This window comes from Canis aureus, chromosome 26, assembly GCF_053574225.1.
Source record: "Canis aureus isolate CA01 chromosome 26, VMU_Caureus_v.1.0, whole genome shotgun sequence".
In the NCBI taxonomy this organism is placed as follows: Eukaryota; Metazoa; Chordata; class Mammalia; order Carnivora; family Canidae; genus Canis; species Canis aureus.
Window position 1 is genome coordinate 38,672,046 of NC_135636.1, and position 11,018 is coordinate 38,683,063.

Sequence of the window (11,018 nt, forward strand, 5' to 3'; positions counted from 1 at the left end):
GATTGGAGAAAATGAGTGCCAGTCTGGGAATACCGTGTGTGATTGGATGTAACTGTGAGGGGGCGGAACCCAGGGCTGAATAATAAGAGCTGAGCGTCATTTCCCCTCTGTGAGAAAGCAAAGACGCCCCCAGACCCCTAAGCCCTCTCGGCCCTTAGGGCTCCTCCTGAGCCCCGTAACAGGCCACTCAGCTGAGGCCGACCCTTAAGGCATCCTGGACATGCGCTAGCCTGTAGGCCCTCACAGTGTGACCTCTGAACCCTAGTGTTGATCCGGGGGCCAGCCCCTGGTGTGGGCTGAGGGGGCGGCCATGGAGCTGGGCAGCTGCTTCAAGACCTACGAGGATTTCAAGGAGTGCTTCAGCGCCTACAAAAAGGAGAACAGGTGCTCCTTCATTCTCAGGGACTGCGTCTCCGTCCGCTTCCACAACCTCAACCATGGCACCTGCATCCGCGAGGACATCCTGTAAGGGCGGGGCAGGAGGGTGGGGAGGAGGCCGGACTGTCCCCTGGAGGGAGGCCTTGGAGGAGGAGGAGGAGGGAGCGCAGCTGGGCCCCGGTCTCAGGGCAATCAACAGGCACCGAGCACTTGTCCTGTGCCTGGTGGAAAGAGCAAAACATTCCCAAGGCATCGCTTTTTGACCACCCACTCCCCCTTCATTCATTCACTCCATTATAGCTTCCCTGAAATAACTGCAATTTGCCCCATTCTTTGAGCACCTGCAGTATCCCTCGTACAAAGTACCGTCTTCACAAATGGATACAAAACGCCTCTGGGATGATTTCCTCCATCAGTGTTCTCTTGACAAAGCAATGAACGCGGTCAGTTGTTGGTTAGTTTGCTCATTCATTCGTTTGTTTTCTACGTGGTTCTCGAGCTTCTGAGATTAACAACCGTTTTTTCAAACACTTCCCATGCCCCAGGCATCCTTCGCTGTTGTGTGCATGCTTTACCAGGCAGGGCTGTATTGAGAATTATAGTTAAATGCTGTTTTTCCCTTTTGGCAGCTGAGAAAACAGGCGGAGAGGGTTGACAACTCCATTGTCTTCAGGGCTTGGGTGAAACAGCCCAGCGTCAGAAAGTTTTAATTTCACCCTAAGAGAAAGAATGATGAAATAACAACGGACTCCAGGTCTTTGTAGCAGAGACCACAGAGGTGTGTGGTGACATGGAGAGCAGGCCCTATCTAATCAACTCCAGCTAATGGCCACCAGGTGGAAATGAAGATCCGGTGTTGCCAGAAATGGGAGCAGGACAAGTCAGAAATCCAAATTTGGGGCAATATCTCCACTTTTTAAAAATTGCAAATCAGTTTAGATTTGAACACACTCTGAGGAGGCCAACTCAAGGAACAGTACAAGCTCCCTGTCTAAATTATTGTTAGGCAGTTAAGGGAGAGGAGAAAAGCTCTTCTTGAGTCTGTTGGACCTTGACAGTTTTCAGCTCAGAATAATCCACATGCCAAAGTGGCAAATTCTGGGGCAGCCTGTCCTGAACCCCATCAGTGGTTAAAAGGGAGAGCTCTGGAGCCAGAAAGACAGGCTTTACACTGGAAGTTGGGGAACACTTCATTTCTGTGACCGTTTCATCCTCTGTAAAATGAGATGGATGCGGTGAAGAGTAAACAGAAATGCGTATAGGAGCAGAAACGTGGTGCTCTGTAAGTACTCCGAAACTGTAATGAGGACATGTTAGAAAATGGTACTGGGACTCAGTACTTTGAGAGGCAAATGTGCTGTGGGAATTATCACTAAATGATCAAAAGTCCCATTCCACTTGGAACTTGATTTTTTTTTTTTTTTTTAAGATTTTATTTATTCATGACAGGCACAGATCGAGAGAGAGAGAGAGAGAGAGAGAGAGAGAGAGGCAGAGACACAGGCAGAGGGAGAAGCAGGCTCCATGCAGGGAGCCCGACATGGAACTCGATCCCAGGTCTCCAGGATTCCACCCCTGGCTGAAGGCGGCGCTAAACCGCTGGGCCACCCGGGCTGCCCAACTTCTTTGATTTTTATACCCAGTTTCCCCTCTCATATTTTTATATACAGTTGTTTCGTTTTTCTTTTGGGGGATTGATATTTTTCAAACACTCCATGAAGTATTCTGTCTCTCCCCGCTGCCATTCAGTTTAATAGCTACTGCATTCCAGACACTCTGATTTTACAGGCATTGTTTTATTTAATCCTCATCACACCCTTTGAACCTTGTTATCTGAGTTTTCATTTTCCATGTATCCATAGGCACAAGGCCCAGTAGGAAAGTAGATGTCATACAAAAATCATGCTAATAAACCAGCCACTAAAAAAATTAGTCACTATTTAATAATGTCCTGCTTATCTCTACCAGTCTCATTAGCATCTTTGGCACTCAGTTTCTGGCTAATCAATGGATGTGGTAAACATTAGGATAATACAATGGAAATAAAATGAATTGCAGGCTGAAATTACACATCTCCCAAGACCTGTAGGACTTGGGTCTCTGAAAGTAATGATGGAGAACCCCTTCCATCTCCCTCAGCCTGACCCCCATGAACAAGGGAAGAAGGGAAGTCAACAAGGCTGATTATGTGAGGAATTTGACAAAGGATTTGCATAGTGAAGAATTAAATTAGGTCCTTGGGAAGCCTGATAGAGCTTAGGAATATTTCCATAAAACCTTTCCATATTGTGAAAGAGAGACATGAATAAAGTATCGGTGTTTGGGGAAAATGCACCAGGGGGAAAAAAAAACATTTGATACTGTAAATCATGCTTTATTTTAAGAATTTGTATACAGCTGCCATTATAACCTACATTTTGTTAAATATAATATTTTTTAAACTATTTATTTAAGTGATCTCTACACCCAACATGGGGCTTGAATCACAACTCTGAAATCAAGAGTTGTTTGGTCTTCCAACTAACCCAGCCAGGTGCCCCTAAATATATTAACTTCATAATTTTAGTCTATTATAAGATTAAGTTTCACTCAAGTCTTTTTTTTCCACTATTTACTCTGATATGTTGTTTGTGGGGAATGTTTTTTGGCTGCAATTAACTGAAAACTCTGACTCAAAATGGCTTCTTAGAAGCTCAGAGGGGGGCCTCTGAGGGTGATTGTTTCCGTGACCCAGGCTTTTTGTGTCTTTCTACTCTGCCATCCTCAGGTCTCAAGCTTTGCCTGCAGAAAGGCTCCTCACGAAGGCAGAGGTCATATCCAAAGGGAAAAGCCTTCCTTGGTTTCCTGCAGATATCCTCTCATGTTTTTTTCTTCAGAATTGGGCCAGTATCCATACCCATTCCTAATGAGATTACCTTAATTGGCTTAGACTAGCCCTGAAGTACTTAGCTATGTGGGGGAGGAATGGCAACCCAAATTAAATTGGCTTGCTGTTAGTAAGGAAGAAGGGGCTAAGGGCTGTTGAGTTAGCAACCCACAGATGCAGTCACAACATTTTAAATGAATTCACTTCTAGTGGTTCTGATTGGTTTTGGATGAGATGCTGACTTCTAATTGGTTTGGGATGAGGTATTGTGATGAACTATAGACCAGTACTCTTGTTATTTCTGTGTTTACAGATAAGGATTTGGAGGCTAAGAGGAAGTGAAATGACTTGTCCAGGCTCACACAGCTAATAAGTGGTAGAGCTAGAACTTAAACTCAGATCTTCTGACTCAGAGTCTTGGTCCTAACTCAAGTTACATTGTCTAAAATGACTTTACCTATAAAAATCCTATTCATTGCTGAAGGTATGATTTACACACAAGGACACAAATCTTATGTAAAATTAATCAAAATCCGTAGTTAATCCATACAAGTTCCCATAGAGGGAATTACTCTTTTGTTCGATTGTGAGTAATATTGCTTGTACCTCTCCTTAACCATTCACTTGATTTTGACTTCACTGGCTACCTATGTGAGTCTCTCTCTGTTCACTAGACTTAGAGAGTAGAGACTAATGAGTCTATGTAGCCCTGTGAACAACTACTGTAGTATTCAGTACATAGCGGGACTTGGTAAATGTTTGAAATTAAACAAAGGACTTGTCCCATGTCGTAGTGAAAGTAACAATGCTAGGACCAGAAGCCAAGTTGTCTGACAGAATGTTCCCCGTGCTCTGCCTAGTAAACTTCTCATGTTATACGAGGAGAATCATTTAATGTTCATTTGGCACATGTGCTTCAAGCATCTAGTGGGTGCCAGCTATGGGAGCCAACACGGGAGCACACTGGTGATGCTGTCCAGTAGGGAATATAAACGCCTAGAAAGTGGATGGGAAGGAAGGCTGGCTGACTCCCTCCAGATCCCGAGTGAGCAGTCTGTGATATAAGCACTAAGGGGGATTCTTAAAGATGTGAAGCCTTGGGATCCCTGGGTGGCACAGCGGTTTGGCGCCTGCCTTTGGCCCAGGGCGCAATCCTGGAGACCTGGGATCGAATCCCATGTCAGGCTCCCGGTGCATGGAGCTTGCTTATGTCTCTGCCTCTCTCTCTCTCTCTCTCTCTCTCTCTCTCTGTGTGTGACTATCATAAATAAATAAAAAATTTTTTAAATATATTAAAACAAAACAAAAAAAAGATATGAAGCCTTGTGCCTGCCCTCAGGAGTCGATGCTTTAAGCTGGGAGGCAACTAGGTACAGACTATAATAACAGAAGTGCTCAACAAGGTTGTTTTTGTTTTTTTTAAGGATTTTATTTATTCATGAGAGAGAGGCAGAGACACAGGCGGAAGGGGAAGCAGGCTCCATGCAGGGAGCCTAATGTGGAACTCGATCCCAGGACTCCAGGATCATGCCCTGGGCCAAAGGCAGGCGCCAAACCCCTGAGCCACCCAGGGATCCCCGCTCAACAAATTCTTAACAAAAGATTTGTATACTTTATTGTAGGCAGGTTATATCTCAATAAAAAAGCTGAAGCAAAGCAGGGAAAAAAGCAAGCTTCACTCTAGTACCTATTATGTTTGAAATGCATGATGCCAACAAGGACATTTAGTGATCTATAAGGAAGTTATTGGACCTGACTAGTGTGTTGAGGGTCAAGCTGAAGGGGTAAAAATTATTATTCTGGGAAAGGAGAGAGATTTTGACAAGACAGGCAGCGTAAGGGTTAACTACACAGACACTAGCCAAGGAGGCTTAGTTCATATCCCAGATTCTTATCCTTGAGAACATTTTTAAGCCTGTGTCCCCATCTGTAAAATTAGGATAATAGAACCCCTTTCCTAGTATAAAATGGTGCACATTAGGGGCTTAATAAAGCCTGGCATATGATACCTTAATACATGTAGTACTGGCAGGAAAGACTGTAAAAGCCTTGTTAACATATTGGGTATAGACGTGGAATAGGAGGAATTAGAATGCCAAATTAGAATGCTGTACCCTGGGAGGTACAGTCAGTCATTAATAGGATCAGGAAAGGTTTGAAAGACCCTTATGGTTGGTGTTCACCAGTATCTTTTTTCAGAGTAGCCTAACAAACCTGCATTAAGAACACATGAAGTTGGGATGCCTGGGTGGCTCATGGGACACCTGGGTGGCTCAGCAATTGAGCATCTGCCTTGGGCTCAGGATGGGATCCGGGTCCAGGAATGAAGTCCGCATCAGGCTCCCTGCGGGGAACTTGCTTCTCCCTCTGCCTGTGTCTCTGCCTCTCTCTTTGTGTCTCTCATGAATAAATAAATAAAATCTTAAAAAAAAAAAAAAAAAAAAAACAGAACACATGAAGTCAATCTCATTTGATGAGCTAGGGCTATGCTAAGATCTTAAGCCAGCAAAAGAGTAGGGCCCAGTGTGTGGGCTTGGGGAAGGCTTCCTAGAAACATTGATGGTTGCACATAGTCCTGAAGAATGAGTAAGCTTTAAGATGAAAACAGGTGGGAAGGGCATTCCAGAGAGAGATAAATACAAGCAAAGGCAGAGAACTGAGAGACAGCATAGTGAGTACAGGATGCTGGCAGTTTGTCTTTCTAGGGCACAAAATGTGAGATGGTGAGGGGGTGGGAAGAGAGGCTAGTGAGATAGGCAGAGGCAACACCTCGGTCACTATGACTGGCCTTGCCATACCAGTTGGCTGCCCCAGCCCCTCCTGGCCCTGAGCTAGGGATGGTGTTGCCATCCCAGCACTATGCACACAACAGGTACAGGCATTTCCAGCCCTGGGCCATGCCACCCTGTTATTGTAGACCTGACGTATCCTGTTTTTCTAAGCTTACCCCACAGGGTGGGTAGACAGGACCAGCAAGATTAGAGTGTTCGGAAAGGGTTAGTGAGAAGTCCAGGCTGTGTCACGTCATGCTAGAGGCTGAGATTTTTTTTCCCTTCTTGTTGCTGGGACACTCCCTGAGGAGGCAGGGGTGCAACCTGTGCCACCCATGGTCTATGAGTCATTTATCAGAACATCTTTGATAAGCATCTGCTGAAAGAATAGCATTGTGTTAGGTGCTTGGAATACACTGAGAAATAACTCAGTCCTGTCACTTGACAATAGCCCCATCCAATTATAAAGGTACTTTATAAACCTCCAAGAGAATGTCATAAGACATAAGAGCTGTAATAACAGTAGCAGACTTTGATTTAGCATAAATAAAAGGGTGAACCAGGCTCTGGGCTATTATGTCTCAGGCTTCTTTAATACATATAACAATCTTTTTTTTTTTTTTTTTTTAAGATTTTATTTATCCATGAGAGACACAGAGAGAGGCAAAGAATAGGCAGAGGGAAAAGCAGGCTCCCCGCTGGGAGCCTGATGTGGGACTTGATTCCAGAATCCCGGGATCATGACCCGAGCCAAAGGCAGACACTCAACCACATTGCCACCCAGAAGCTCCTCTTTTTTTTTTTTTTTTTTTAAGATTTTATTTTATTTTATTTTTTTAAATTTTTATTTATTTATGATAGTCACAGAGAGAGAGAGAGAGGCAGAGACACAGGCAGAGGGAGAAACAGGCTCCATGCACCAGGAGCCCGACGTGAGATTCAATCCCGAGTCTCCAGAATCGTGCCCTGGGCCAAAGGCAGGTGCTAAACCGCTGCGCCACCCAGGGATCCCTAAGATTTTATTTTTAAATGATCTCTACACCCAGTGTGGTGGAGCTCAAACTTACAAACCCAAGATTAAGAGTTGTACATTCTACCCATTGAGCCAGACAGAGCTAATCCTCATAACAGTCTTAATAAGACAGTCTCATTTTATGACTAGGAAACTGCACAGAGAGGTAAAGTGACTTGCATAAAGTCAAAGATCTTACGAGTGATGGAGCCCTTATTAATATCCAGGTAGTCAGCCTCCAGCATCTCCAGTTTAACCACTAGTTATGCTGCCACCCAGAGAAGTTTTAAGCCTTTTATGTTAAATAAATGCAATGAATTCCAAGAAGGGAGCAGTTACTATGGGTTGAAACATCCACAAAGGCTTACTGGAGAAGGTGAGACCTGATTTGGTCTCGAAACATGGGTTGAATGACGATAGGAAAAGAACAGATATTCAATTTAATTACCCCTCTCCTTTGTTTGTTTATTTAAGATTATTTGAGAGAGACAGCAGAGCATGTGAGAACATGAGTGAGAGGGAGGGGTAGAAGGAGAGGCTGTGGCTTGAACCCAGGACCCTGGGATCATGAGGTGAGCCAAAGGCAGATGCTTAACTGATTGAGCCACGTAGGTGCCCCTATCCCTCTCCTTTGAATCATCACTTTCATCCTAGAATGGCAAAGCTGAAGGGACCCGAAGGTCATCTAGCCCCGGGATTCTTAGACTCTCTTGGGATTTGGACATTTTTGTTTAAATGAAAGATGAATAGAGATCTTTCCTCTGAGAGAAGGCCACTTGTATCTTTGCTGTCTGGAGGAGGAGGAGGCAAAAGCAGTAGTTCCCCAAAAGGCAGGAACAAAAAGGACATTTTAAACAGTGAGTAACCAGCTGGCCCTCTGCTGCCGCCTCTTGTCTGTTTTCCCTCGTGTCTTGCCTCATGCTGAATCACTGGGAGCTGCAGACAGGCCACAGAGCATGAATGAAAGGAGTGGGGGCTTCGAACTGATGATGAAAATGAACGCAGTGTCAGTTGGGCAGGGTCTTGACAAAAGAGCTAAACACTTTGGGATTGGAATGTGAATATCAGTTTTCCTTCCCTACGTCCTACACTGCCTCGTGGTCTCTGGGACACATAGCAGCCACTGTAAGTCCCTACGGGGTCTTGTCTTAGAAAGGGGTGGGCAGTACCTTTCTCACTGTCACCTCTACCTTCCTTAGATATGTGCAGGTGAAATTTGTCTGTATTCGGACTCAGTCAAACAGGAAGAGAACATCAGAGGTGGACATGTGCCCAGCATACTTGCTCCTGCGGTACAATGAGAAACTGGATAGATTGTTCATCAGTGAACTCAACACCCAGCACATCCACGTTGACTACAAAACTGCAGGTCCCAGAGGAGACACCGCTGGCAAATCTCAGAAGACCGTATGCCTACAGAAACCCCAGCCTGTGCAGCCCATGATCGAGAAGGACCTTGACCTGGCCAAGAAGTCCCTTGTTGAACCATCATTTTGCTTAGATAAGGTCCAAACACCCTCAAAGCCAGAGCAGGAGGGAATCACTCCTTCTGACCTGGCCAAGATAGCCAAAGTGATGAAAAACTTTCTTAAGGTGGATGAGGGTTCCATGGCTTCACTCAGCGTGGGCAACAGCCAAGACCTGGACCGGTTGAGCTTCCAGAGCAGCAAGATGAGTGATCTGTTTATCCGCTTCCCAGAGAATCTCTTGCTACACCGGGTGGAGAATGCCCAGGGCCACATCCTTTATGCTTTCTTGGTGGAGAACAAGGAACGAGAGGGTCGAGTGGTACACTTTGCCGTGCTTCAGGCTGAGACGGCTACCTCTGTGGCCAAGATGCTGAGTATCTTCACGGAGTTCAACTGTGACTGGCCCAAGGTCAAGGTGGTGTTTGTGGACCCCTCCTTCCCCCATCGAGCCATCCTGCAGGAGATCTTCCCCGCTGCGCGCATCCTCCTCTCTATCTACCACACCACCCGGCTCCTGGAGAAGAAGTTGCATCGGAGTTCAGCAAATCCATCCTTTAAAAGGCTAATGAAGGAAGCCCTGCGGGAGGCGGTATTTGTCACTTCTGATGCCAGCCTGCAAAATCTCTGTCAGATGTCCCAAGCCCTCCTAGACGAGGAGCTCTTCAGCTTCCTCCAGGCCCACTGGTTCTCCTGTGAGCTGCTATGGTACATGCACGTGAGGAAAGGCCTACATGCGTGTAACACATACATGGACAGCCTAGATGTCGTCACCAGCAAGGTGTCCAGCCTTTTCCGGGAACAGCAGTCTTTGCTGGACTGTATCCTCCGCTTTGTAGATTATATAGACTTCTTTAATACCAAAGGCTTGAAGAATGTGCCCACAGCTCCTCCCAAGTTAAAGAGAGCCCGGCCAGCCAGCCTGCCACCAAAGCCCAAGAAGGCGTTTGGAGTCTGTGCGGGCAGTCTCAGCAGGCTCCCCATGGAAGAGACCAAGCCCGGCCACCAGCGGGTGCAGCTGCAGCAGCAGCCACAGGTATGGCCCTCCCGGGGTGGCATGCTGGATGCCTTGCATGAGAGTGGCTCCCAGCTGGCCTATAAGCTGTGCCAGAACGAGTGGGAGGTGGTACAGAACTCCACCCACCTGGTGGACCTGGCTGGCTCCTCTGTGGACATTCAGCTACTGGAGGATTCTCACCATGTTAGCAAAGATGGCTGTAGCTGCAGCTGTTCCTTTCAACAGTCGTACCATCTGCCATGCCGGCACATTCTGGCCCTGCTGCATACCAGCCAGAAGCCCGTGGGTGAAGCCATGGTGTGCCGCCGGTGGCAGAAGAGGTACCAGCACCTCCTCGGGCCCAACGGGGAGCTCCGGGACCCTGTCATGGTCCCAAACACAGGCCAGCCAGGGAAGCAAGGACGGAGTGACATGATTCAGGACCTAAGCAGGGAGCTGGCAAACCTGCTCATGCAGAGTGAAGGGCCAGAGCTAGAGGAGCGCTATTCCACCCTGCGCAAGATTGTGGACATCTGGGCGGACCCCTGCCAGCCTCCTGAGCCCAGTCAGCAGCCAGAGGACTTCAAGGATGTAGGCCGCCTCCCTTTCCTCTGGGGAAAGCCAGAGGAAGGGGAGGGACTCCCTCTTGCTGGAGCCACAATTCATGACTGAAGCACTAGCACTGGCACGCTGGACCACAGATCCCTCTCCTTGGAAGTCGGAGAGCCCAAGGCGGGCAGGACATGCTAGGGGTCAGCATTTCAACCAGTGTCCCTACGTAGGGCTAGGAAGATAGTTACATCAGGGGGTAGAAGAACCCCACTACAGACAGTCCTTCGAGCCTACCCCTCTTCTGCCCTACCTTTGTCATTCTTTGGGACCCTCCTTCATTGTCAAGGCCAAAGTTATCTCCATGCTGAAAGGTCATCCCTCTTTCTGCCCTGTCTCCTGAGATCAGAGATCTCACTCCCATTAGAGATGAACTCCTGCCCTAGTATAGGGTGAGACAGTCTATACCTGGGAAAAGGACCTGTTTTCAGGGACAGAGGGTGATCCTTGGCTGTTGCTGCTCTTTACAAAGAATCTGTTATTTGTACTTATTTTTATTCACATTAAAGTTTTTTTTGTTTTGTTTTTTTAATAAAATCAAACAAGCTGGGGAAATGTGTGCTGTTTGGACAGGGAAGGAATCTAATGGGGGTTGTGGGGCCAAACAGAATCTGATGCCTTAAATTCAAAGACTTAGCAGTCTGCCACCAACTTCATCCTCTTCCCACCAACCAAGCCTTCGACAAGGATTTCATGCTGCTTTGAATTCTAGCAGGAACCCACCAAATAGATGTGGGGCGAGGGGAACCTGAACCCTAGAGTCTACTACCTGCACTTGCTGGGAGACTGTGGGCAGGTTTCTAATTTCTTTGACCCTAGGTTCCTCATCTGTAAAAATAAGTCTTGGCCTGTTCTAATCCCAATTTCCCATCTAGATTTATGTAAACCGAACTTTTTCCTTCCAGTTCTAAGCACCAGC

General features: G+C 46.7%; 1 protein-coding gene across 4 annotated transcripts; it reads left to right on the top strand.

Annotated features, from left to right (window-relative positions):
* The first annotated feature begins 65 nt into the window (after positions 1–65).
* On the top strand, positions 66–10,654 carry ZSWIM3 (zinc finger SWIM-type containing 3). Of its 4 annotated transcripts, none has more exons than XM_077873377.1 (3): positions 328–465; positions 7,502–7,599; positions 8,227–10,654. In XM_077873377.1, the coding sequence occupies exons 2-3, from the start codon at positions 7,595–7,597 to the stop codon at positions 10,160–10,162; spliced, it is 1,941 nt and encodes a 646-aa protein (XP_077729503.1). In that variant the 5' UTR covers positions 328–465; positions 7,502–7,594; the 3' UTR covers positions 10,163–10,654. The 4 variants fall into 4 exon arrangements, with proteins under 4 accessions (XP_077729501.1, XP_077729503.1, XP_077729505.1 ...); XM_077873379.1 differs by lacking the exon at positions 7,502–7,599 and adding an exon at positions 726–821 and having other exon boundaries at positions 329–465; XM_077873378.1 differs by lacking the exon at positions 7,502–7,599 and adding an exon at positions 679–821 and having other exon boundaries at positions 340–465.
* Positions 10,655–11,018: the final 364 nt, after the last annotated feature.